Source organism: Arabidopsis lyrata (genome assembly GCF_000004255.2).
Source record: "Arabidopsis lyrata subsp. lyrata unplaced genomic scaffold ARALYscaffold_6, whole genome shotgun sequence".
NCBI lineage: Eukaryota > Viridiplantae > Streptophyta > Magnoliopsida > Brassicales > Brassicaceae > Arabidopsis > Arabidopsis lyrata.
The window spans coordinates 3829346-3856162 of NW_003302550.1; the positions used below are offsets into that span (position 1 = coordinate 3829346).

Here is a 26817-nt window from a genome sequence, read left to right on the forward strand (position 1 = left end):
GAAGAAGACGGAAAGACGACAAATGTTTCAAAATTCGTTCAAAGGGTAATTTAGTCAATTGCATTTTTGAACGTGGTATATATGGAAACAAATCGCCAGGACGCGCGATTTGGTACCAAAAAATCTTTATTCCTTTCTTTTTTAAGCCCTTGAAATTTTATTCCTTTTAATTATGGACCATTAAAAATAAATTCACCGTATCAGTCTATGACACGCTAATGGTCAATGAATGTTTAAAACTACCCACGTGGAGCAGATAATGACCCAACGCGATTTTCCTTTTTCCGATCTCATCAACTACACTCAGATCCTTACACACATCGACGTTAAACCTAATCACCGTCTCTTCCTTTTCTCCTAAACGAATCTTCTCGAACCCTAGAAGATGCTTCCTCGGCGATCCGTGTACTTCCGGCGGCGTCGTGAACAGAAACACCGTGTGGCTCCCTTCTCTGTCTCCGACGTTCCTTACCTTCAATTGAACCTCGAAATTTAATCCTCCTCCGACGGCGTTATCGCAGTGCGGTCCGATCGCGTCCACCGATTGGCATTCCGACGATCGGCAAGCGTGGTTTTCGTCAAGATCGAGAGAGACTAGCTTCGGAGCTTTAAGAATCTGGTGATTGAAATTAGTGTAACTGAGCCCATCTCCGAAGGCGTATACGGTTTCTCCGGTGTAAAATCTGTAAGTCCGACCCGGATACCCGTTTGATTTGTCGGGTCTCATGTTCATATTCGTCATCGGAACTTTCTCCACATATGATTGAGGATACCAAGTCATCGGCAAATTCCCGCCTAACCAATAAAAAATCACCGGTTACGAAAATTACAATCATAAAACCGAATCGGTCGATTATCACCGGTTCAAACCGGAGAACAGAGCTTTACTTGGATTATGACGACCGAAGATGACGTCAGCAATGGCGAGACCGCCGGCTTCACCAGGATATCCGACCCACATAATGCCTGTGATCTTTTCTTCGTTCTTGGCGAATGTAATGTCAAACGCTCCACCGGACATTATAACTAGCACCACCGGTCCTTTCGCCACCTTAGCCACCTGAGTCACAAGCTCTTGTTGTTTTCCGGGCAGATACAGGTCGAGTCGGTCAAGGTTCTCCTGCTCAATTGATTGGTCTGCGCCCATCACGAGCACAACAGCATCCGCAGAAGCAGCCAGAGCAGCGGCTGAGCCTAAATCAGGTTCTGCGCATGCGACGTTGCAGCCCAGCTGATAGGTAGACGACACCGTTTCTGCCAGTCCCTGAAGCGGCGTTGTGTACTTGCATGGTATACCTGAAGATAAATACGATCTTGGTTTCATACATTTTAAGCTTGAAATTGAATCGGGGAGACCGATAATCACTTGTGTTTCTTTTATGTTTGTTTCAATTTACCGTTGTAGTTCCCGATCATTGTTTCTGTGGCGTTGGCGTTTGGTCCGATCACGGCTAATGTTTTGATGGCGGAAGGTGAGAGCGGAAGCGAGCCAGCAGAGTTCTTAAGCAAGACAATGCCTTGTCTTGCGGCATCTCTAGCGAGTTCTTGGTTATTAGCGGTGCAAACGTCATTAGGACCAAGACCACCGTAGAGCTGCTGCTTCTTAGGGTCTCCATCGAAGAACCCTAAACGCATCAGAGTCGCGAAATTGTTTGAAATCGCTTTGTCAATAGCTGTTTCATTTACCAAACCCACCTTGACCGCTTTCATTGCGTATTGACCCGTGAAATGATCACAATTCAAATCCAAACCTGCTAATATAGATTTGGCCACAGCTTCCTCTGGAGTCTTGGTATAGTGTTGTTTTGTGTACAACACATCTACCGAATCACAATCCGAAACAATGTATCTAACAAAAAAAAACCGATGATTTAAAAAAAACCAGACCCTTCGTAAAATTAAACCATTAGAAACAAACAACCTTACCCGTTTAACTTCCATTGTCCGCGGATCACGCCGGAAAGCAGATCAGGATCAGCACATGTCGGTTTTCCGTTAACTTGGTTGTAAGAACACATGACACTAGCCACATTTCCATCAACCACACAGCTCTTGAACGGTGGTTGAAACGTATCAGCCATATCTTGTTGGTTTACCTAATCACATAACACGAAAAACAGACAATATATAAAACATTGAAATGTATTTAGTGTGACCAATAACAAAAGTTACATAATATTCAAAGAATCCAAAAAACTCTTTCTTCTTACCACGGCGTTGAAAGTGAAACGATGGACGTCTTTCCAATTGTCAACATCATATGCGGTGTAGTGTTTGCAGCAAGCAGCGACTTTGAGACGGTTAGGATCTCCACCGTCAGTCTCCTGAAGACCTCTAACATAAGCCACCGCGTATTTGCTTGAGAGTTCTGGGTCCTCGCCGGGGGTCTCTTGTCCTCTTCCCCATCTCGGGTCCCGGAATATGTTCACATTCGGTGACCAAAACGTTAAACCGGCTGATCCCACATTGTACATTGCCCTCGCCTCCGTCGATACAACCTTAAACCAAAACATGGATAAAAATTTATTAAAGCTAGAAGCAAGAAAACGCTCCTGTCTAAAGCATCGGGGAAAAAAGATGATATAAGAATCGTTACTTGTGCCTTAAGAAACAAAATCTATTTGCATAATGAGTGAGTTTTCACAGCGTATCCAAAAATAGAAAAAATGAAGAAGGAGATAGTTCTTTCACCTTGCCAATGGCTTGGAACAAAGACACATTGAAAGAAGCTGCCGTGAGTATAACTTGTGGGAAGCTAGTGGCGCCAGGGACTTGCCCGGAGAAACTACTACCACCTCCGACGTTAGAGACGCCATGAAGTGCCTCCGACCACCATTTGTAAGCCGGAATCCCAAGGCGGCTAACGCCGATAGCGTTGCTTCCCAAAAACCCGATTTTCTCCTCCAACGTCAATCTTCCAACAAGATCGGTGACTCGGGATTTGATATTCAACCCCGTATTGCAGAATCTAAGCCCGGCAAGAGAAGGGTTTCCGGTGACGTCACAGGCGAAGACTGGAGAAGACTGAGCGTTCGATTGCTCGGAGATGCAGAGGAGGAAACAGAGGAGAAGAGTAGAAACAGAGAAGAGTGCTCTGTTTCGTTCCGTTAACGAAGAAGAAGCCATTGTATCTTTTGTCTTTTATTTTTTATTTTGGTTTGTGTTCGTTGTTTATTGATCACTGTTATATATAAAAGCTGTACGCTGGTTGGAAAATTGTTAATTAAGGAATATAATTTTATATATATATGTGTATTATTGTGTTTATATAGAAGTTGCAGCTTGAAGATGAAATGTCACACTAAGAATAATAAGACATTTCGTGCTCTTTGTTAGGTAAGGTTATTTGTATGAAATCAAGGAGATTCGTTTACTCGATAAAGAAACTTGATTGTCTAAAAATTAGATAAAATTATTTCTTAGTTAAAGACAAAATTAAGGATAAATTTCTCTGAGTTGTCGAGATGTTTAATTATCTAGATTTCGTCTTTTTCATGCATCCAGAACATCATCTAATTGGTTATTTGATAAATCTTAGTGATAATTATCCATATAAATTATCCTATGTTGTTTAAACCCAATAGTGAAGGCGTTTTGCTCCTTTCCACTACTACTTCCTAGTGATCCCGGTAAGCAAAGACTAAAGAGTCTATAATAAATGACAAATTTGTGTGTAAGCCCCTATCCTATAGTGTTGGCTGCTATTTATATTTGCATGACACACCTTACCTCTTTCTAACATTGCCCAATGCTCATGACTCACTTTCTTTTAACAAAACCAAATGAATAGTTTATTCCATGATCCATCTATCGACTTATTGCTTTTGGAATTAAGCCGTAACTAAACACATTTTATTTAGATACTTTTCTCATAATGATTACTGATCTCACAATCGTCAATTTTAAAAACTTTATGTATACTTGTTTCAAAAATTTGTTGGGATCCGACAAAACATTTTGAATTTATAAAGTTCGATTTCAGCTATATATGCAAGTAGGTAATTCTGGACGATTCGATTTTTTATCTAAATATTTATTTTGGAGATGATTTTGCAATAATAAATTAGTCGAACACTAGAAGCCTAGAACGAATCAACAAAACTGATTGTAAAAGAACATGTTAGTTTGGAAAATCTCTCATATGTCATCTGAAGAAGAGTGAAAAGTTGCTAGTGTATAATTTTTTTAAGGTTTCTTTAATCATCTTTATTTATTTTAAAACAATCCAGGTTACATAGACATAGTTATCAAAACACAAATGGTTTACATATGCATTGGTAACAGAGAAAATTTGCAAGGGCATATAATAATTCGATCTGATTTTGAATGAGAACAAGATGTAAGGTAAGTGTTTTCTATTTTGGGTATTATTGAATCGTTAGTCGCTTTGCGGCTTTCAAAGTCATGCGCAGACTTGTTGAGCAACTTTGCGATTGAATGCAGAATACTAGTGCTGCCTCGTGATTGGTCGATGACAAATCTACTTTCGACCTCAACAAAAAAAGGAGAGTACAGTACGCAATAAAAACAAAAATTACATCTAAAGGGAAGGGAATAAGAAGAAAGAAGGTGTCATGTCTTTTTCTCTAATAACTGTGAATCACCAAATTATATTCTGCAATACTACAATCCTACGAAACAGTAAATTACATAGTTATTCATCATCTCATGGCGTAGAATTGTGTTTCCTATTACAAAAAAGACAACAACATTATTCTGAACAAAAATGTGTGTATTTTACGCATATATATACAAGAATTTCCACACAGTTCTTTCCAAAACTTATCAGAGTTTTCTTTGTAAACATACTTTATAAAAAAAAAAAAAAATTGAGTGGAGGCACATGCAGCCCATAAAATATGCAGCCATAGAGGTATATCTGCCCTTTTTGAACACGATACTAATACATTGACAAACTCGGAAATTTTTAAATTAGAATAACCTTTTTTCTTGTCGTCTAATGCATTGTATGTGAACATCTTATAACTTACATATATAATAATAACTTCTAAAAACTTGTTCTCCATCGAAAACACACATGACCATGGCGTATAAAAACGCATAATATACATTATTTCACATATTTCTGATGGTAAAAACTTAATTTTGGTATATAATTAAAAATCTTTTAATCTATTGAGCAACCGCAAGACTACATTAAACTCTAGGTTTATGTAAGATATTAAATACTGATAACGATCGGTCATCTACTAAAACTACGAAAATCTGGAAGCAAAATCTGATTGTATGGTTACATATTGTGTATCAAACTTAATACATAGCTTATATGTAAACAAAAGAAGAAGAAGAATCTATTTGGATGTGTTTGAGTAAAGAAGAGAAATATATACTTAAATGTTAACTATGGAATATGGACCACATTGGCATCAATAAACCTAATACCATAAGTGTTGGTTCGGTGGTCATGAATGATATGATGTGGACTGAATAATACAGACATACTTGAGTTGGCTTTTATCGTGGAATATCAACATCATTTTATATAACACTAAAACATATTGTAAAAGAAACAGAATTCTGAACTGATTTTTTATCAACGTTTCTTATAATCATAAACCAAAAAAAACAAATCTGACTCCACTGATATATTTCAGTATTTCACCAACAATGTGGCGTTAGGTTCAGAAATTCCAAATTTTACGGTTTCTATTTTGTAAAACATTTGTTTACACCAATTATAAAACACTGGATACAATAACTTTCGACTATTCTTTTTTCGTCCAACCTTGTTTTTACGTTTGCTATTTATATCGTTTACTAGTTGAAAATGATGTTTGATACATTTGTCAACAATGAATCTTGTGATTATGAACACAACATTTTTCACATAAAACCGCAAATGCAAATATATGCGTTTGAAACAATATATATTGGGTAGAGGTCTAAATGATCACATATACATACGAGCAAAAGAAAGATGGACCAATGAAGTTGCTTCAAATCCTAATTATAAGAGTTGTTGATAAACATCATTCCAAGTACGATTCAACATTTACAAGTAAACTACACAGACATTTTAGGAGAATAAGAAAGCCCGTTTTACTTACACACTCAAATTAAATCCAATGGCAGAAGAAGAGTGTACCTTACTCTCAACTCTGGTCCCTGTAAGGTGTCCAAATCAGTTTGCTAACATCTACATCAAGACCACCTCGGCCTGCAGCTTTCAGATGTCGGTCCAGAACCTTTGGATCCGCACAGATCACGTGTTGTCCTTTCCTATACTGTATCAGTTCTAGGCTCTGAAGTGTGCTTAGTATATCTTCCGCCTTGATTGCTGTCATGTCACTCAGCTCCTACAATCATCATACATGAAACAGAGACAGATGGGTGGATTCTTATCGCAGAAACCAGGATTAGCCTCAGAATTTTTATCAGTTTAAAACACAATCTAACCTTGATAGATATGTTCCCTTTATGTTTTTTCAAGATATCTAATAGAACACGAGTCCAATAACCTCTATAGCTTAGTAAGCCTAGATCCGACAAGGGTCTTTCCGGTGTCCCAACTTTTCCTTCTTTCTTTGACAGTTCGTAGGCTGCAAAACTCAGAAGGACAATCTGTTATTGTTTTTGTCGACCATGGAATTGAGAAGAGCAAAAGAGTCATCGGGACAAAGAACTCACAAAAGGCTATTAAGAATTTTCCATAGCCTTTTCTTTGATATGGAGGCAGGGTTAGAATGCAAGCTAAGTTGTATGCTTCTTCCGAATGCTTCTCCTGTACCCAGTAGAGGTTACGTTTTTATTAACAAACCGGACAACGGAAACCAAACATCTCTGTAAATGTTGTGCTGTATTACCTTTGAAAAGTAACCAACCATGTGGCATCCTCGATCATCACATTCGCAAAGAACGTAGAACAGAAACAAATCAACGTCGTAGTAAAGAGTTTTGTGGTCAAGAAATAACTTTGCCAGGTAACAGAGATTCTGTGCATAAACCTTGTTCTTTTTGCCATCTACCTGTAAGATTAGGCTACAGTAAGAGAAAAAATATAGGAAGATAATTCCTGCTCGGGGAAAATTCACTTGTTAATGTACATCATAACCAAATGAGAGATGACTAGTTAGCATCCATACAAGGAAAAAGAGGAGATAAGCTAATAATATAAAAATTATTCCCAATGAAAGAAGACTGGACACAGATCTCGGGATATTACCTCAAACATTGACAAGGTACCACTTCGATAAATTTCATCACCAGGGGGGTGCTTCAGGTCACACTTCCTCTGCAGGGAAAAGCAAGGCAATTATACAAAAGCTAAAAAATATGCATTTTTAATGAGCCCTGAATGTAGACATGCAAGTCGGTAACAAAATTACAAAGAATCTGAAAGATTGGATACTATCTACAGCAATGAAAATGGAATGCAAGAACAGAGAATAAGCTCGCAATGGAAATGAACTAATAAATCATCATAAGACTTCAAAGATAAAGAAAAACAGTTGCTCACCATATGCCTTTGAAGCTGTTCTTTGCGTTTCATGAAGTTCAGGCAAAACTCACAAAAAAAGAGCTTCACACATTCATTGTATTCTGGCGGAAAAGGGGAGAAGTACCAAGTCTCAATCTCATATTTTCCAAGCTCAATCGTTGCTATGTTCTTCACTTTCGTGAACTCTTCATGTTCACGCAAACTTGCTGCATCCAGCTCTTCATGACCCTATATAAACATTTTGAAACACAGAATATCGAATCAGCATAAGCTTTTTGTTTCCAGGACCAGCCTTCAAGTGGCATCAATTGCTTACCTCTACATGTGTCTCATCGATCTTCCTCTTCTGGTGTCGTGTCATCTTCAGGCTCGTTACCTAGAAACCACAGACATAATTCTCTGCTCAGTGCTAAACGTAGAAGAAAAAACTCATGTAATCCAACAGAGCATTATGCAACTGACAATATAAAACTAAAGAAAGCACCTTGTCTTCCACTTTTTCATCTACAGAACACTCTACTGAATCAAGGTCCAGTTGGTCCAGCTGAGTCCATTCATCCAGTCTCCTATTAACTACAGTTTCGAAAACAAATTACAAAAATCAAACACTCAAAACATACACATCGATGATCACAAGCTTTCACAACCACTAACTTTATCATCATACTAGTCAGCTTAATCACAATAGTATAAAGGATTCAAAATCTTTAGAAGCAAAGTATAATGCAGGTTTTGATCTCCACACACCTTGAAGCCAATGCCAATGATCTAATATTCTAATTGATAAAGTCTTGCAATTTAACTCTTTTATCTTCCTACATTATAAACCCTTGAACAAATTTCCACCTTTCTGAAGTTCAACAGTAGAAATCAACCAAAATTGAAAACCCTAGATCAAACCTTGATAAGGAATTAAACGACATACACTCAGTGTAATGAACGTAATACTCGTAATCATTATGTATCCTCCGGCGCTCAATTACTTTGACCGGATGGTGTTTTCCGTCTCTCCACCGACACATCACACGAGTACCCACTTCTAGAGGAAGCATCCCCATTTTCCTCTTCTTCGACGGATCCGACTCTATAATCGCTTGATCAAGAGCTGAAGAAGGAGGAGGAGGATGAGACGCATCACCGCCGTTAGTAGCCGGAGGCTTTTGATTCGACGACGGTGGTGCTCCGTTGCCGTTGGTTTCTGTATTCGCTGACGATCCCATTTCTCGGTCGGGTCGCAGATTTCCGGGTGGGCTTTCTTTCTCATACGAGTAAGTAGTAAGAGAACTAGAGAGAGAAAAATGACACTTGGAATTAACTTTGGCCCATTAGTAACTTTTCACGTGATTTGGGCCTCTCTTTATGGGCCGGTAAAATAAAATATTGATATTTAATGCTGTGAATTACCGGAATCACAGTTTTAGTCTGCTAAGTGATAATCATGTAAGAATTATCACGAATCATAATTGAAATCTTTCTGTATTAATTCGAAAAATACGAGTCATGCCAATGGCTATGTAGTCTAATGCATATTGTTTGAGCTAATTTAGACGTTAAGTAAGTTCTTGCAATTATCTATAGGCTATGAATGGACAACTATATATGTGGCAGAAAGAAAGTAAAGATATATTAAATGATTTCGTTAATTAGCAAAATGGATATAACTAGGTTTCCTTGAATCTCACTGACATTTCGTTGTGTCTTTATTAAAAACCTATGAATGTGAGGAGACACAAAAGTCAGCGGAAGTATCGAAGTGAAGTAAACAAAGAGCATAGGTTTCCTTGAATCTAGTATATCTCTGCTACTTTTTCTGAGTTTTTCTGACCAACAAGTGTGGAGCTAAGCTCTGGTGGTTTTAATGCTTGTTTGTTGTCAAAGGTTTTGTTTTTATTATTGGGAAGGTAAAAAGAGATCTTGCAACTGTTTTAATTGAACTTCGATTCATTAATTCGAAGACAAATCGAGCAAGTACATTTTCTCTGCACCATCCTTATAAATGTATATATGATCTCTTTTTATGTGTATCTGTGTATAGACAGTTAGACACCAAATCAATTTAGACATGTGGAATTTTGAGATTACTTGATGTTACAAAACATCATTTTATGGGATGATTATCGTAATTTTCAATATGATAAATGTTATTATAGCTAAACATATATACGTCGTTAATATTTTTACAACAAGTATAATCGGATACGTCTAGTAGAGCTTTTAGTTTTGGGTGATGTATACGGATATTCATTTCATAACAACTTGTATTTTTTTGGGATTTTTCGTTACTAGATATTTATAAAATTTCCTTAAAGCTTATTTTAATTTTGTAACATATATATATATATATATATATATATATCTATATATACATTTTTGGATGACTTTTAGCAAATAAATCCTGGAGTTGGAATGTATTTACAAAGAATGCCATTGGCATTTATTATTTACTTTTACAAAATTTAAATAAAAGATATGAACCAAACAATATCTTGCCTAATTTGTTTTTAAAAATCTCTACACAATCTTTCCATATATCTTCAAAAAACTTTTATAGCAAATATTTATATTAACATTTTGCATAGTAATAAAAATACTAATTTATAATAATCAAAATATTCACATAGAAAAATTATATACACATACAAGAAAAAAACTATATATGTCATCATTTAAGTCGTTGCTTTATTTAAATAAAATAAAAACACAAAAACCTGAAATCATATATTTTATATGATAAATTTAAAATATATATTAGTAATATAAATTTAAAATCATTCAAAGAACGGTATACCACAGGTGAGATCCTAAAATTATTGGATTTTATTACAATAATAATTTATTTTCTTGGATTTTATAACACTAATAATTTAGCTAATGGGATAATATAGACGGGTTTATATGGAATGACGGGTTTGGGTCGATATTAATAACGGTATATTAAGGATGAAATCCTAAAATTAACAATCAAAATACAATTATACAATCTTAAACACAAAACAAAAGAAACAATATTAACAAAACAAATACAACTTAAAATTTTTAGTTATTAAAACCGACCCACGGTATACTTCGGAGTCAAATATTCAAAATTTTAAAATCCACCATACATCGTTACTTAAAAAAAATGTATGTTTTCGTATCTATACTTTAAAAATTGAAACCTAAACAATAGTAATCATACACTAGATAATACATAGATATATATCTACATTTAAAAATACAAATTAATATGATATATCTTCAGTTAAACTTTAAAAAATAACATTATATTTTTTTAAAAAATATAGCCACGCGGTGTACCGCGGGTTAAATTCTAGTATATATATATTACAAATTGATTTTCAAATGTAAAAATATGATGTATGTACGTAAACGATGCAAATGAAGCAATAGAGTACATACATTCATATATATGCTCTAAAATATACAATACAAATATAAACCTTGTGTGTATACAAAGACAAAAGTCCACAGTAATGATAACACTATTTAAATAGGGTTCTTTCATGGCGTCATGGTTCTTATTCCCGAAAAATGCCCGGCCAAAACTTGTATACAACCAAACTATAAATCAAGAACTTATTATTATATACGAAATGATAACATAATATTAAATATATGGTGGTACACAACTCAAGCTAACCGTTATGATTATTCCACAACCTTTTCTTGGTCAACAACAATATATTATATATCCTAACAAACCCTTATTTCGTATCCATTTTAATATATATAAACACTTTCCATATATATAATTGCACCATTACTCACACTTTCTAGCATAATTTAGTTACTACTAATGGAAATGTCACCTTGTTTAGACTAATCCTCCTACTCCTCTTCCTCCCCCACCGCCGAAATTTGGTGGTGGTGGTGGTGGCGAAATCCATGACGTCGTTAACGCCTGAGAAGCTTGATCTTGCGGCGGAGGAGAAGGATTTCCCGGATTATTATTGAGTAGGCGGATCTGCCGTTTCAAGAACTTGACATAGCGTATAGCTTCATCGAGCATTGAAGCTGTGTCCATTTTAGTGCCACCTGGCACGAGTCTCTGGAGGATTCTGATTCTCTCACTGATTCTCTCACGGCGATGTCTAGCCGCCACACTCTGAGGGTCGTCGGAGATCCTTACGTTACGGCGTTTGGGTTTCTTGACGGTTGCCGGGTCGATGTCAACCGACTGCATGGCTGCGATCTTGTACATCATTTCCTTCATAGCACCGAGTTCCTCAAGAGGTTCTTCTTCGTCTTCGTCCTCTTCTTGATCTCCGGAGAAAAGAGTGGTGGTACTGAGGGAAGAAGAGAGAGGAGGGAAATGAGAAGAAGAGAAAGGATTGAAGATATGGAGCTGTGTGTACTGGTCCATGGCCATACCGATTGGATCATTATTATGTTGATGATGATCATCATTCTTGTTGTTGTTGCTGCTGTTGATGATGTTGTTCCAAGTGTAATTTTGGAAGAGAGATGGGTTCATATTATTATTATTCATAATTTTTGTTTGTTTGATTTGTGAAAATTCAATGCCTGAGGCGAGGCATATGTGTATGTGTGTGAGCATATATATATATATATATATATATATATATATATATATATATATTAAAGGAAAAAGAAAGGTGATCATATGATGAGGGGTTAGGTTGGTGATGCAATAAGGATTTTGGTTCGGAGAAAAATAAATAATAATTTTATTTATATGTTTCTTTTCAATAAGTGGACGTCACTAGTCGTTAAAAAAAAAAACTAAATTGTTTATAGTTGAATAAGAAGTTTTCTTATGCTCGATTTTTTTTCCAATTCGTCGTATCAATTATTTATATACATATAGTTTGCATATTCGCTGAGGAGATTTTTTAAAAAAATGAGCAGCTCTAATTAACTAAAAAGATAATTTATAGTTGGCTAGGGTTTCCCTCTCCCACATTGAGACTTGAATTTAGGGTAGATCGAAAAAGTGGCTTTCACCAAAGTAATAAACTAATAACTACTATAAGAATGTGAATTACTTTATATGAACATGAGTTTCTCTTTGATTCACAAAAGATGTCACCACTTGTGTGCTCTTATTCTGACTTCTCAATTTACAATCCCTTTAATTATCTCCTTCGCTCTTTACAAAACCCATTCACCAAAATAGGAAATATTGATAAATTTTCTCTCATTCTACTGTCTCTTCACGAAATAGCACATTTTGTTGATCCTATAATCTTGTCCCAATCAACGGTCGTGATTTTGTCTCTCCCCCTCGATGGAGTCCAATATTGAATGTAAATTGTGTGTGAAACTCGCAATGTTATATATTATTATATATAAAACAAATGATCAACTTGCTTTACTCCACGAAGTTATTCTATAATTTGCGACGTGATTAAAGGTTTATAAGGATAACAAACATCAAATCACTCGCATGGGGACACCTTAGCTTCTTCAATATTTGAGTGTTATCCATGATTGTCCTTAATAAGAAGACGTGTATCATCGTCGTGACTCGTGGTATATATAAGACGGTGGTGAATATATCATTTTCCATGAAGAAAATTCTGCTTTTTATTAACAAAGCTCACATCTACGTAACTACGTTCTTGTATATATATAAGTGTATATAAGAAACATAAATCCGTTAAATACACGAAATTTTTATGAGACTTCAAAAGAGGCAAATTTATATCGATTGGTTTTATAAAATAATCAGACGGTCCTGATTTAACGTGACAAGTTTCTTATGTCATATGTCTCACCGCAAAAGCAATGTATAAATACATTATACATCTACTGATCTACATGTATATATATGAGCTAAAATTGTATATTTTGCACATATGTTATGATTTGGTCTGCATTATAATCATACAAATTGCGCATGCAGGCAGCAATCATGCATGATAGGGTTCCCTCTTTGGTATTAATCCATTGTTCATTGTATTATGTATATTATTCTTATTAATTAAATCCACCCAACTGCCAACTACATGTATGTTGTATGAACGTACATCTACTATTATGCACAAAAAAGTTTTGGAAATTTGATTCTATATAAGTATATAGTAATATATAGTTTTCGCATTTGTGAAATATTGTTTTTACGTTATGTGTAATGCGTGTAATAGAGGTTTGAAATGAAAACGGCAATTAAACGAGTAATATTTTGGATTTGATATGATAGCAAGCATTCAATTATATTATGTGAATAACACAGTTAAGAGACTAATACTCCCTCCATTCCACAAAGACTGTCATTTTGACACATTTCACACAAATTAAGAAAACATTGAATTATACATATATGCCCTATTTAATAAGTGATTAATGATTTAAATTCAATGAAAAGTACCTTAAGTTAAGGGCAAATAAGGAAATTCTGTGTAAAAGTCACATTAAAAATGTACAATGACACTCTTTGTGAAACAAAAATCAAACTCTAAAATGACACTCTTTGTTAAACAGAGGGAGTATCTTTTAAAAAAGAAGATTTATTTTCCTTGTATTATATAAAAAAATTCGGATGGATTGGAGCAATGAACAATTGTTTTGGTGCTGATCATAAATTTAGGTTTTTATAGTCTATTTTAAAACATGTGCAAATTATATTATTCATTTCCTAATTTCCACAGAAACATGTATTGAGACCTAACATAATATAATATATACGACATAAATTAATTTACTTATTATCAATCGGTTTTAAATAGAAGTCTATGATTTCATATAGACTTGATACATATACTAATTTTTAAGCATACCAAATGAATATTTACATTCTTATCAAAAATATATATATACTAATTTTTTTCTTCTCGTTTTTTGGTTATATATATGTTCATTTCTACAACTGTTATGTGAAATATCATAATGGTTTAAAGTTGATACTCCCTCCGTTTTATAAAGAGTGTCGTTTTAAGGTTTTATTTTTGTTTCACAAAGAGTGTCGTTTTAGGTTTTCAATGCAAAATTTAATGATTTTTTATGTTTTATGACTATTAGTATTCTGCATATTGTTTTACTATTTAACAGATTATGTTTAGGTATATAGTTAATGATTTTTTTGTTTAGAAAAAACAAAAAATTTAATGTTTTTTTAATATGTGTGCAAAACTCTAAAATGATACTCTTTAATTTGTGAAATAGAGGGAGTACTATATATATACCACCGAGTTGTTATAATTTTATGATTGTCTTATACATCTTGTCATCTTCATTTAACAAATTCTTCAAAAAAAAAATCTTCATTTAACATCGGCGAAAGTGACCAGGTCACCTAAACAAACAAAAATTGAATGCAATTGAGTTATCACTAATCATGTTTTCTTTGAAGTAAATTACCACTAGCCTAACTTTATGATATGGTTTAAACATGTGACAGCTCAAGCGGCCCCCATTTCGTCTGTATATAAAGTGTAACTGTAAACCCTAACTAGATGAATCTAGTGTAAATGTATATAGTACATATACACGTGAGTGGGTGAATAAATATGTAACATTTTCCGATGAAGATTGAATCATAAAATCTGACAATCTCCATTATTTTCATCCAAATTACCGCGTACATTAAAAACATTGAATAACCATATTTCTTTTTATATATCTATTTTTTTTTCCCCAGCAATTGTGCTTCTTCCTGCTTTTATTGATAGCGATACAATCTTTGTGTGTAACGATTCCCAAAGAACCCAGACTCTCATTTCCTGAGAGTCTGGTCTCTACAGCGACTTCTCTTTTTCTCTCTTTTTTGGATTTCCTCTTTCTGCTTCCACCATGGAGAAGAACAAACAAAGAAAAACTCAGTATTGTTTCTTTCCAAATTTGAACACTTTGTAATTTAGTGCTATCACTTTATCATAATCGAATTTCACCGGTTAAGTTTGGTCATGATCAATAATGATCGAACTAAAACCAAAAATAAAAACCACCGACTTAGATTCGTCCGAAAATAAAAAATTAAATTACGTAGTTGGTTATCAAGTTAAGAATTAAAGAAAAGCTAGACGAAAAAAAGAGAGGATATGCGTTATATAGTATTGATTTCTATAATTACGAGAGTAGATTATGCGTTATAATACTATAATAATGATGCTTAAAATTTTGTCAAATGGAGTTGTAAAAAACTAAAAACCAATTATTTTTTTTCTTTTTCGCGAGAGGATCTAAAAGTCTAAAAAAAGTGATTACAAGGCATGGGCAGATGCTGTGGAGAAAAGTGAAGAAGTCTCTTGTTTGGTCCGAAAGTGTTAGTGATATGGAAAACTCTTTAATGAGTTTTCACTTTTCTTTTCTTCTCATTTGTTTTTGAGAAAAAAAAAATAAACATATGAAATTGACTTCAGTGTTTTCATATTCTTAGATTAGTGGTACCAACGTATTTTCAGTATCCTTCATGCATATACGCATAATGCCGCATTGTATCGACATACACGAGACAGTGAATTAACAGTTTTTTTTTTTCCAAGTAAAGAACAATTTAACCAATTTACATGATTCTTTTCACCGATAGACAGTATTAATTAAGTAATTAACACATTTCAATTCTACTAGTTTACTCAGGGGCATGTGATCCCCACAAATTGAAATGAGAAAGTTAAAAACCGAACTTATTTGAAATCCAAAGAAAGTATAAGAATTGGAACAGAATAAAACATAAAACAAGATGAAAAGAACGAACATCCAAATCGTAAGAAAAACAACATTCTTCTCAGAATCGCTTTAGTCTGAAATATTAGGCCTAATTCATACAATCATACGTCTAGAGTGTCTATCCCCAACTTACCTGACGATGTGCTTTGCAGCTTTAGCTTTTGCGTAATCTAAAGCCGTAAGTTGTTATATTGGGTCATTGGCAAAGGTGCAGCTTCCATCTTAGTGGGCGTATACGAGCCCAAAATATGGGCCGCTACAAAACATCCGATGCTGTTTACTCTAAAACCCAAAATATGTAAATACCAAATCCGTTGGTTATAAAATCTTTTTCTTTTTGAATTAATGTTAAATTTTATTCAAATAAAAAAAGGTTATAAAATCTTACGAAATACTATTGCTTTCAGAGATTTTACATTAACTTATGTATGTGGCATTCATTATGAATCCTTTAAATTTAGGTTAGTTTTGTTGAAATCATGACACATTGATTTTTAACATCCTTCAGATTTCTTTCTAGTTCAACGTTTGATTTGAGATTTAAATGTAACAAACATTAAAATTTGAATCAATTACATATACATATTTTTAAATATAATCTACCAATTAAATAAAATCATTAAAATTGTAGGATTATATGATCAAACTATATTAACTTGCATTTCCGAAATGACCATCGAAAGTCAGAATTTCCAAAACAAACAGCAACAATTAGATCTGTAACCTTTAAAAAGTTGTGTTGGATAAAATATTTTTAACTATATATAAAGATCTGTAATTTCAGAAAACACATAAAATATTGAAACTGGTGATAGTGTTTGCTAATAGTCTAATACCAATCTAGATAATACCTAACCAAATCTACATTTATTCTAATTTCTAAACAATTATTCTAGATTTACTGCTTGGAACCGCATAGTTACTAAATTTAGATTATTAATCATATAGTATAAAATAAAAATCCAAAAACTAAATCAATAATTCGATATTAGGAAAAAAAACCATAAAGAAAACAAACAATTACCAACCGCAAGTCAAGATCAACAGAGTGAGACCTAAACACAATAACCAATACATAACCGGAGACCGAACCGGACAATCCAAATCTAATCTCCTTATCTTCCCTAATAGAACCGTAATTGAGAAAAAAAAGACACTCACAAAACTCCAATCTCTCTCTTCTCCGTCTCTGCGCGCATGATCCCCATAGTGTTCCACTACGCACCGCCCGTGACTCTCTAATGGTCTGTGACTTGTAATCCATCTCTCCCCTATTTTTATTTCAATTTTATTTTTTTCCATAAAATTTTTAATTAATTTCCACACACACACACACCTATACATATATATACACACACATTCGTCTCTAATGGCTTCTTCGAAACTCCATCATCATCCTCACCGCAGAAAATCCCCAATCCGCTGCTTCTGTCTCTTAATCATCACCATGTCTTCCATTCTCATCCTTCTCTTCTCTCTCTTCCTATTCTCCTCTCCCTCCTCCTCCTCCCGTCACCACCACCACCACAATTCCCGCCAATCACCCTCCGGCGACACTTCTCCGGTCAATCCTTCGCCGTCTCAGATCCGTCTCGCTTGTAACGCAACTCGTTACCCAGACCAATGCGTCTCTTCACTATCCGAACCGGGTCGGGTTCCTCCGGATCCTAAACCAATCCAGATCATCCACTCAGCGATCTCAATCTCATTCCAAAACCTCAAAACCGCCCAATCAAAAATCAAGTCTATCGTAGACTCGTCCGTAGGAAATCTAAACCGTACAAACGCTGCGAACACGTGTCTTCAGCTTCTCACTTACTCCCAGCACCGCACTCAATCGACGGATCAAGCTTTGACACGTGGCAAAATCAAAGACGCTCGAGCTTGGATGAGCGCTGCTCTAGTGTACCAGTACGATTCATGGTCAGCGCTCAAGTACGTCAACGACACGAGCCAAGTCGGTGAAACGATGTCGTTTCTAGACGGACTTATCCACGTCAGCAGCAACGCGCTTAGCATGATGGTATCGTACGATAACTTCGGAGACAACGTCGCGTCGTGGACTTACCCAGAAACGGAACGTGACGGGTTTTGGGAGAAGACTGGGCCGGGTTTGGGCTCGGATCCGAGTACAGGGCTTAATTTGGGTTTTCCTTCCGGTTTAAAAGAAGACGTGACGGTGTGTAAAGACGGAAAATGCGGTTACAAGACGGTGCAAGACGCCGTTAACGCCGCGCCGGAGGATAACGGAATGCGTAAGTTCGTTATAAGGATTAGCGAAGGAGTGTACGAGGAGAACGTTATTGTTCCGTTTGAGAAGAAGAACGTAGTTTTCATCGGTGACGGTATGGGCAAAACGGTCATCACAGGTTCGTTAAACGCTGGTATGCCTGGGATCACTACATACAACACTGCAACTGTCGGTGAGTTTTTCTCGTACTAATTAATGTTAAAGCAACATTATTTTTTATAAAAAAAAATTAAGAGTTGAAAGTTCATAATTGAAATTTTAGTAGAGTTTGATGTAGCTTATGTGGTTTAAGTCTGGTCACGTGAAAGAATACTTTTTTGATGGATATTTAAAGCTAAGCCAAAGTGATAAGCATATTAATCAAATTTTTTTGTTTGTTGTAATAGTAATGCCAAAAGTAAATTTATATCGCTAAAATATGATTTGCATGTTTTGTTTTGATAGGAGTGGTAGGAGATGGATTTATGGCTCATGATCTAACATTCCAGAACACGGCGGGACCAGACGCTCATCAAGCGGTGGCGTTTAGATCCGACAGCGATTTTTCTCTGCTTGAGAATTGTGAGTTCCTTGGGAACCAAGACACTCTCTATGCCCATGGTCTTCGTCAGTTCTACAAAAACTGCCGTATCCAAGGAAATGTTGACTTCATCTTTGGCAATTCAGCTGCTGTCTTCCAAGACTGCCAAATTTTGATTGCACCGCGTCAACTTAATCCTGAAAAGGGCGAGAAAAACGCAGTCACTGCCCAAGGAAGAATTGACCCGTCTCAGTCCACGGGTTTCGTGTTTTTGAACTGTTTGATTAACGGAACAGAGGAGTACATGAAGCTGTTTAAAGCTAATCCTAAGGTACATAAGAACTTCTTGGGGAGGCCATGGAAAGATTACTCAAGGACTGTGTTTATAGGCTGTAATTTAGAGGCTATGATTACTCCTGATGGATGGTTACCGTGGAGCGGGGATTTCGCGCTGAAGACGCTTTATTACGGTGAATCTAAGAACACAGGTCCGGGATCAGATAGGTCACAAAGGGTTTCATGGAGCAGTGAGATACCGGATAAGCATGTTCATGTGTATTCGCTGGCTAACTTTATTCAGGCTGATGAGTGGGCTTCGATGTCTGCTTAAATTAATCTTAAGACTATAAAATGTTTAGGAATGTTTTAAAAGAAGAAAACCCTCTCATTGTACTTTAATCGATAAAGTATTTTAAACATAAAAGCAAAGATTGCATTCATGTTATATCAATTGAGAGTTCATAGTCTTAGGACTAACTGAAGTATAACTATAAAGTTTCAAAATTTGGAGCTTTTTTGCTTATAAATGTATGCAGGCAATGATTCCATATATAGCGTGTTGATCTAAAATCATAAATGAGTATGGAGGATCTCAAGTTGCGTTTTGCTTGACGTTAAAGCAGAATTTGTTGTAAGAAAACGAAATCCCCAAAAGTTTTCAACGAAGTAGACATCATCATCATCATTATCATTATCCACCATCTCAATGGTTTAGAGTTGGCTGTAAAAGTCAGGAGGATGATAGAGGTTGCAGAAACTGGTAAAGGGCAGGTAAAAAAAACATTAAATTCAAAGAAGAGTAGGTTTCAAATGGAAAATCAAATTGAGGGTTTAGGTTCTGTTAAGTAGTTCACCTAAAGATAGTTATGTAGGTATGGATCCATGCATTAGGTACATAGATTTTACTGTTTTTTTGTCGATCATAGGGCCACACATCAGGAGATTAGCATCTCAAACTCTAACCTAATCTTGTAGAAGCAAGAAAAAGAGAGTAACTTTTTTTACTAACAGATTAGCTCATAGGTAAATAGGCAAAGAAAATGCAACTCCAAGCCTGTTAATGTAGATTACATTTTAAATGTTCAAACAAATAAATAAGCTAACTTTATTGTTTGCCTCTGTGAAAACATATTCTGGCAAATGATGAATGATCACGAAACTACATTTTGAGACAAAAACAAGATATTTGGTGGACAGAGAGAAATTTATTATGCCACATTACAGCTCAGAATCAGAGCTTTTCTCCTCCTTAGGCGGAGCAAACTGCTTGGTGAGCCGAGATCTTTCCCATGGGTCCAACGGCACTCGTTGTGGTGGTTGAGGTGTTGCCGGTTTCGATTGCCTAAGTTCGTTCTCTCTGTCAATAAACCTATCCAAAGTATCAAGTAACGACCAAAATTAGTTCCAACAGAAAGCTTCCAAATACATTAATCTTTCAGATCATTAACAATTCTTATTTGATCTAACATGGAAACATGAATGTAGTAGCAGGAGAATTGATAAAGAAAAAGAGAAACTAATTTTACTCGATATAGGCCATTGGAGCAGCATCACCAACTCGTATGCGAGTACGTAGCATTCTTGTGTATCCACCAGCTCTATCTCTGTAACAAATAATATTTATCCCAATTATATGCAAAGCACTTAATTAGGTAATGACAGTTAATTGATGCCAAAAGAATTTGGAGATTCACTTGTATCTATATGCTAATTCAGTGAAAATCTTGTGAAGGACATCGTCTCCTCTCACAAAACCAGCTGCTCTCCTTGCGGCAGCGAGTGTACCCTATAAATTTCATCACCAAGATAAAACTATCATACATAACGAACTAACACCTCGAACAAACCATCTAGTACTGATTAGAAATGAGAAGAACTTAGTATGGCTTAAAAGCTAGGCACACATAGTGTGATACACAAGATTCTTAAAAAATGTTATCAACCAATAATCGAATTTGAGGTCGACAATAATATCAAAAGACATCATGGAAACAAAAATACCTCTTTGCCGAGCTGAACCATATTATCAGCAAGACGACGAACTTCTTTAGCCTGCAAAATCCAGTGTTTCTTTAGCATATAAATTTGCAATCACTAAACACCACAGTGAGTATAAAATAGCTCAAGAATCGAAATTTGCTATAAAAGAGTATCTTTTTTTCCACAAAATCTGATGAAATTGAGTTACAAGTAGGAAAATGGTAGATTCTATAAACCCTAATGGAACCCGGAAAATGGGAGAAAGAGAATCAGTACAATACCTTAGTGACGGTGGTCTCAATACGCTCGTGCTTCACTAACTGAGAAACCATAGTCCTGATAAACAAGAGTGATAACACCAACACTTCAAAATCAAGCGATTTATATTGAAAAAGAAAGTGCGAAGTAGTAGCAAAAGGAACTATTGAAGCTGGATATGAAACCTGAGCATGGACATACGATGACCCGCCGGCCGGCCAAGCTTCCTGAACTTGGTCATTTCTGCGTCGGAGAAGTGATCACTAATCAGAGAGAAGAACCCTAAAGGAGGAGGAGAGACTGTAACTCTGTGAAGCGTCTGATGGGCTTGGGATTTGGGCCCATATATATCCTCTCTTTTTTTTTTGGGACAAAACGGCCCATATATATATATATATTCCACAAACCGGTTTTTGACTAATTTTGTTCTAAACTAATTTGGAATCTGCCTCAAAAAAATTCCAACAGATTTTGGTTGCTGAATATAATAACTAAGAGAAAGCAAATTAAGGTCTCACGGAAACACCAAACAAACTGAAATTGGTCCTAAACATATGAAAGCTACAGAATAGTTTACATACCAAACTAAAACTGAACTAAGAGTAGTTTAATTCAGTTGCTTGTTCTCCAAGACAACACTCACAGCCATCATCATCAGTGAGTCTCCTCTCTTAGGGCCTTGACACAGCTAGAAGCAGCTCGTATGGTTTGATGAGTGTGAATTTGCAAGTGTCCCCAAAAACAACAGGATACTCCCTACACAAACATTTCCATCCACCAGAGAAAATGTGACCCTTCTTTTTTACCACAAAAGCAACATTCCATGACTTCTTCCCATCTGGATGATGGATCTTGACCATTGTTTTCTCCTTCGGCATATAATCATTTGCAAAAGTTGTCGGGATCGCCTGAAAAAAAACAATACAAGTGTGTTCATTAATCATTAACATATCAGTTTTTTTTAAAAACAAAAGCTAATACAGAAACTGTGTGTTAGTGGTCTTATCGTACCAGGGATTTTATGTATGATTTCGAGATAAAGATGTTGAATTCTGCAACAGAAGAGGAAGGTGCGCCTGCATAAACTCTCTGCCTACTAACCACTCTCTCAGTCCTCTTGGAATTTTGGGTTTCCTCAGCTTTCTTCTTCCCAAAGTTGAGCTTCCTTTTGTACATGCCTTCTCCATTACCATTAGATACAGCTGCTGTTGTCGGGCCACGAGAACTCGAGTCAGAAGACACCAACACCTCTTCCCTCTTGACATCTTGTTCTGTTTTGATACGACCTGTTTCATCATCAAAAGTAAAGAATCAATGTCTTTAATCCGGTTCACTGTTTCATAAACAGAGAATCAAATCTTACTAGAAGAAGCCAAAAAGGCTCTGGATTGCGGAGGTTGCATCATCTCCTTGCCATCTTTGTTGAAGATGTTCACAGTGAAGCTCATCTTTCCTTTGTGAGTGAAGGTAAGAAACTCGTAGTCTCCCAAGGCATTGTCTCTCACAAACGTCTCCCATCCAGACTTCTCCATGAAGTAGAACCTCGGGTTCTTGGAGATTTTTACTTTCCAAGAGTTTCCCCATTGCACTCTTATCTTCATGTTTCCGGAGAGCTCATTGTCAGAGAAGTTTCTCACAAAGTCGTAAGGAATTGCTCGCTTTGGTTATACAAAACAAGTTGAAGAGATATAAGATACATGTCTGATATATTCATATAAAACAGTGAAAAATCAGTGAGCTTTTACACATCCTAGGAAGAATTTGAGCCCAAACTTTCAAATCTCACCAAGAAATTAGTCCCATAACACACAAATGACAAACAAAACAAGAAGGTGAAAAAGAACAGAGAACAGATCTCATCCAGAAGAAACAAAGTATAGATCTTCACATTCAGACAGAGAACTGAGAGAAACAACAAAACCATGAAGAAAGTTCCTTAAAAAGAGAAAAACAAAAGCTTTTTCTAGACCCATAAAGACAGTAAACGACAAGATTCTACCTTTGAAACGCAGCTATATATCAAGATTCAAACCTTTAAGAAACCAAAAGTTTAACCATTCCAGACTAAGCTAATTCAACAACCTAAAGAGTTTAGAACATAGTTTACCGTGTTCTCTGAAGACATGTCGAAATGCTTAAGAAGTTTGACGAAGCTTTCCTGCTTCCTCTCTTCTTTGCACCAAAGAAAATCAGGGTTACTAGCCATCTCTCTCGTTAGAAATTTTCTGATTCAAGCTCTCACCCACAAGATTTGCTCCTTCAACTTGCTCGTCTCTCTCACTCTCTATCTCCCTCTCGTACTATTTTGCTCTCTGTCTTGTAGAGTCGTTGAATATGTTATCATCACCACTTTAAATTTCAAAGATAAAATTCAGTCAAAGTGGTCAAAGTGAAAAAGCTTTCTTCACAATACTGAAACGAAAGTACAATTGTGAGATCATCATCTATTTTGAGTTTGTTTCTTTAATTCATAGCATATGCATTTTCTGGTGGTAATATATATAATTATACATTTCGGTGAAAGAAGAATTACGTAGGCAAGTACTGTAATTATACTTTTTTTTGTTTAAGTAATGACTGTATTTTGTAACCAATATTTCGATAAATTTAGAAGGAAGAAGGGTATAAAAGAAAGTAAAACTTATTTGGCAATTGGTAAAGTTTTTCTCCAAGAACATATAAAAAAGGTTAGGATTTCATTTGATATCAAACAAAAGTTCAGCCATTGACATTTGCCTTAATCTCTATAATGCCTGCCATTCCAAATCCAATTATTCTACCGCTAACTTCATAATTAATAATGCATAACCTTTTTAACGGCCATATAATTCAGACATTTCTAATTGACCTGTAATATGGCAACAAAAAGAACATCTGATCTAGAGACTCTGTAGAACTGTTAGAATTGAAAGATCAGAGGAAGTGATGAGTAGGATACTCATGTTCATAACCATTGTAGTCATAATAGAGCCTTTCCCCCTTCGATATATCGCGTGTAGCCACTAGAAGAACTCGACATTCACCGTTTATGCTATACCTCACGCATTTGCAGTTCTGCTTCTTCTTAGCAAACCTGCAACAATCAGTGATGTGGTGATTCAATGGTATAAACTAGTTTTGCGGGGGAAAAACAAACAAGAAATGTTTTGAATTTGTTGCTTACGGATTGTGATTGTTGATGCCATTAATGAAGCGAGATATGTTTCCAAACTTGTCGGGACAGATAACAAGAGTCTTTGAAGGATCTTCTGATAAAAGGAGAGTCATGATGCTGTCACAATCGTCTTTTTCTCGGTTTTTTAAGTAATCAACATCCCCTGTATATTCAGCTATGAATGTTAAGTCCTTAATAGGACCATCTGCTTCAACTGTGTAACTGTATAAACGGCATAACAAAAGAACATGTTCATAACTCCACTTTGTCATCAAGGGAAGATTGATCGAATGAATCGAGAGACATACCCTTCAAGCGGATCGAATACCACAACGAGAGGAGGGCATTCTCCTCGTCTATACATAGATTGACATTGTTCCAATGTCTCTAAATCTTCTTTCGATAGCACCTGCGAAAAATAAAAAAAAACAGAGAAAAACAATCAATGAAGTAACTTAAATAAGAAAGTTATCGATCAAGGGCTGAAAGATTGTTTTGTTTATTACCTGCATCCCACCTTTCTCGAACTTGGATTGATTTGCAGACCGAGGAGCCATTCCGGGAACATAATTTAAGCCGTCACTGTATTTGATACCCAATGCCGTTAATGCAGTAGCAAGTGTGCCCATTTGTGCAAGCCTCCGATCAGGATCTTCTGATGGAACCAAAGGTAAGAGTTTTCTCCTTCTCTTCTTCACTGTCAAAGAGCAAGATCGTCTCCGCTTTCTAGTTTCTTCTTCAAAACAAAGAAATGAAGCCATTAAAAACTGATTCTGCTCAATCTTATACACTTGTTATTAGTTTAATCATGAAGCATCTATGTATATGATATGTAAGTTCTCATCAATGCTTATCCATCCGACATGAGGTGCAACAAATTGATACAAATTTAAAGTATATTATTGGCCAAAGTTAAGTTCTTTCATAATCATTAAACTGTTTAATCAAGTGACACAACTCGTCAAATTCATCAAGTCAGGAACTTTATGATCATATCATGAAACCCAAAAACAAAAATCATACCTTGACTCAATTCCAATTTGTCTGTTCGATGAGTTTGCTTCTCAATCCGAAAGAAATGCAAAATCTTCTTCTGAGATAACCCTAAACATTTCACCCGGACAAGAAAAAGAATCCCAAAATTTTGAAAAAACAAAGAACATAAGAAAAAGGAGAAAATTAGGAAATTTAACACAAAAATTTAAAAGCGAAGAAATAAAAATCCCTACTTCTTACAGGTCGTTGGTCGGAACAATCGACACAAAGCCAAGGTCCAATGGGGACACGAACAACGATCGGTCTAAGGCATTTCATGTGAAACCCTCTATCGCATTTGTCACAGAGAAGAAGCTCATCGTCTCCTTCTCCGGAGCCGCATTTCTCGCAGGTGACGTCACTGTAGCTGTCTTCGTCTTCTTCTTCTTCTTGTTCAACCACAGGGACAGATTTCGCCATTATCTCAGCCATTGATTTCATCTTCCTCGGTGGTGGAGATTCGGAGGAAGGGCGTCTCGCTGGAGCTTTCGTCCGTCGCCTGGATGAGCAAGGAGACGCCGTGGGAGAGGAAGCGCTCCATGTGGCCATGACGGAAGCTAACGACGAAGAGTCGCCGGAGAACGGGAGAGACGATTTTTATTGGTTGAGGCTAATGTGCACCGCGTGTGCGCACGAAAACTGATGTGCGCATCACCTGGAGTGTAATTTGGGATTCTTCTTTTAAGACTCTTCTTTATCGGCTCTTATTTTTTTGGACCTTTGACAAATTCAAAATTACTGGTATGTCTTAAAAGGTTTAAAACATTGTAAGAGATAGTAATAAATTTACAACCATTAAATCCTTTTAATTGTTATTAAATTTCTAAGATTTACTTATTTAATTTATTAGGGATTGATATAAAAATTCATAACTACTTTATACAAATGTAATTACGAACTAGATCACCACCCGTATTAAAGTACGGGTTAAATTTTATTTATTACAAAATTTATATAATATATATATTAGAACTAATTTTTAATATATTATAATAGTAAGTGAAAAAATATTACTCCCTCCGTTCCTTGAAGTTTGATGTTCTAGTATTTTGAGTTTGTTCCACAAAGATTGATTTTCTAGATTTTTTTTATTTTTAATTAATTGATTTTAGTAAATCGTAGATTTCAAGGCGTAATGATTAACTGTTTCAGATTACTATTGGTTCATAGTTTATTAAAAAATATTTAATAAAAGTAAATAATTAAACAATGATTGTTTCTTAAGAAATGTGAAATCTCTAGAAAATCAATCT

The 26817-nt window shown here is 35.6% G+C and overlaps 7 protein-coding genes across 8 annotated transcripts; 1 reads left to right on the plus strand and 6 right to left on the minus strand.

Annotated features, from left to right (window-relative positions):
- Nucleotides 1–133: 133 nt before the first annotated feature.
- On the minus strand, nucleotides 134–3226 carry LOC9309486 (beta-D-xylosidase 3). The gene is made up of 6 exons (XM_002873372.2): nucleotides 2692–3226; nucleotides 2211–2498; nucleotides 1927–2096; nucleotides 1398–1849; nucleotides 889–1296; nucleotides 134–795 (listed from the first exon to the last, which is right to left on the minus strand). The coding sequence occupies exons 1-6, from the start codon at nucleotides 3124–3126 to the stop codon at nucleotides 206–208; spliced, it is 2343 nt and encodes a 780-aa protein (XP_002873418.1). The 5' UTR covers nucleotides 3127–3226; the 3' UTR covers nucleotides 134–205.
- Nucleotides 3227–5873: 2647 nt separating this feature from the next.
- Nucleotides 5874–8737, minus strand: LOC9309487 (histone acetyltransferase of the MYST family 2). Its single transcript, XM_002873373.2, has 9 exons — nucleotides 8385–8737; nucleotides 7944–8032; nucleotides 7776–7835; nucleotides 7478–7687; nucleotides 7184–7252; nucleotides 6825–6986; nucleotides 6649–6742; nucleotides 6418–6560; nucleotides 5874–6317 (listed from the first exon to the last, which is right to left on the minus strand). The coding sequence occupies exons 1-9, from the start codon at nucleotides 8677–8679 to the stop codon at nucleotides 6114–6116; spliced, it is 1326 nt and encodes a 441-aa protein (XP_002873419.1). The 5' UTR covers nucleotides 8680–8737; the 3' UTR covers nucleotides 5874–6113.
- A 2352-nt stretch (nucleotides 8738–11089) lies between these two features.
- Nucleotides 11090–12008, minus strand: LOC9309488 (transcription factor HEC3). The gene has a single exon (XM_021023153.1). It carries the CDS (start codon nucleotides 11946–11948, stop codon nucleotides 11274–11276), a length of 675 nt encoding a protein of 224 aa, XP_020878812.1. The 5' UTR covers nucleotides 11949–12008; the 3' UTR covers nucleotides 11090–11273.
- A 5118-nt stretch (nucleotides 12009–17126) lies between these two features.
- LOC9309489 (probable pectinesterase/pectinesterase inhibitor 51) lies at nucleotides 17127–19625 on the plus strand. The gene is made up of 2 exons (XM_002871338.2): nucleotides 17127–18510; nucleotides 18783–19625. The coding sequence occupies exons 1-2, from the start codon at nucleotides 17457–17459 to the stop codon at nucleotides 19466–19468; spliced, it is 1740 nt and encodes a 579-aa protein (XP_002871384.1). The 5' UTR covers nucleotides 17127–17456; the 3' UTR covers nucleotides 19469–19625.
- A 536-nt stretch (nucleotides 19626–20161) lies between these two features.
- On the minus strand, nucleotides 20162–21688 carry LOC9307455 (50S ribosomal protein L17). The gene is made up of 6 exons (XM_002873375.2): nucleotides 21561–21688; nucleotides 21399–21453; nucleotides 21139–21189; nucleotides 20832–20923; nucleotides 20664–20741; nucleotides 20162–20506 (listed from the first exon to the last, which is right to left on the minus strand). The coding sequence occupies exons 1-6, from the start codon at nucleotides 21614–21616 to the stop codon at nucleotides 20356–20358; spliced, it is 483 nt and encodes a 160-aa protein (XP_002873421.1). The 5' UTR covers nucleotides 21617–21688; the 3' UTR covers nucleotides 20162–20355.
- Nucleotides 21689–21850: 162 nt separating this feature from the next.
- LOC9309490 (B3 domain-containing protein REM23) lies at nucleotides 21851–23967 on the minus strand. Its single transcript, XM_002873376.2, has 4 exons — nucleotides 23483–23967; nucleotides 22739–23033; nucleotides 22387–22661; nucleotides 21851–22283 (listed from the first exon to the last, which is right to left on the minus strand). The coding sequence occupies exons 1-4, from the start codon at nucleotides 23579–23581 to the stop codon at nucleotides 22047–22049; spliced, it is 906 nt and encodes a 301-aa protein (XP_002873422.1). The 5' UTR covers nucleotides 23582–23967; the 3' UTR covers nucleotides 21851–22046.
- Nucleotides 23968–24054: 87 nt separating this feature from the next.
- LOC9309491 (histone-lysine N-methyltransferase ATXR5) lies at nucleotides 24055–26346 on the minus strand. 2 transcript variants are annotated; one of them, XM_021021742.1, is made up of 6 exons: nucleotides 25759–26346; nucleotides 25553–25633; nucleotides 25036–25262; nucleotides 24838–24938; nucleotides 24539–24751; nucleotides 24055–24448 (listed from the first exon to the last, which is right to left on the minus strand). In XM_021021742.1, the coding sequence occupies exons 1-6, from the start codon at nucleotides 26111–26113 to the stop codon at nucleotides 24289–24291; spliced, it is 1137 nt and encodes a 378-aa protein (XP_020877401.1). In that variant the 5' UTR covers nucleotides 26114–26346; the 3' UTR covers nucleotides 24055–24288. The 2 variants fall into 2 exon arrangements, with proteins under 2 accessions (XP_020877401.1, XP_020877400.1); XM_021021741.1 differs by having other exon boundaries at nucleotides 25036–25265; nucleotides 25759–26295.
- Between the last annotated feature and the right edge of the window lie 471 nt (nucleotides 26347–26817).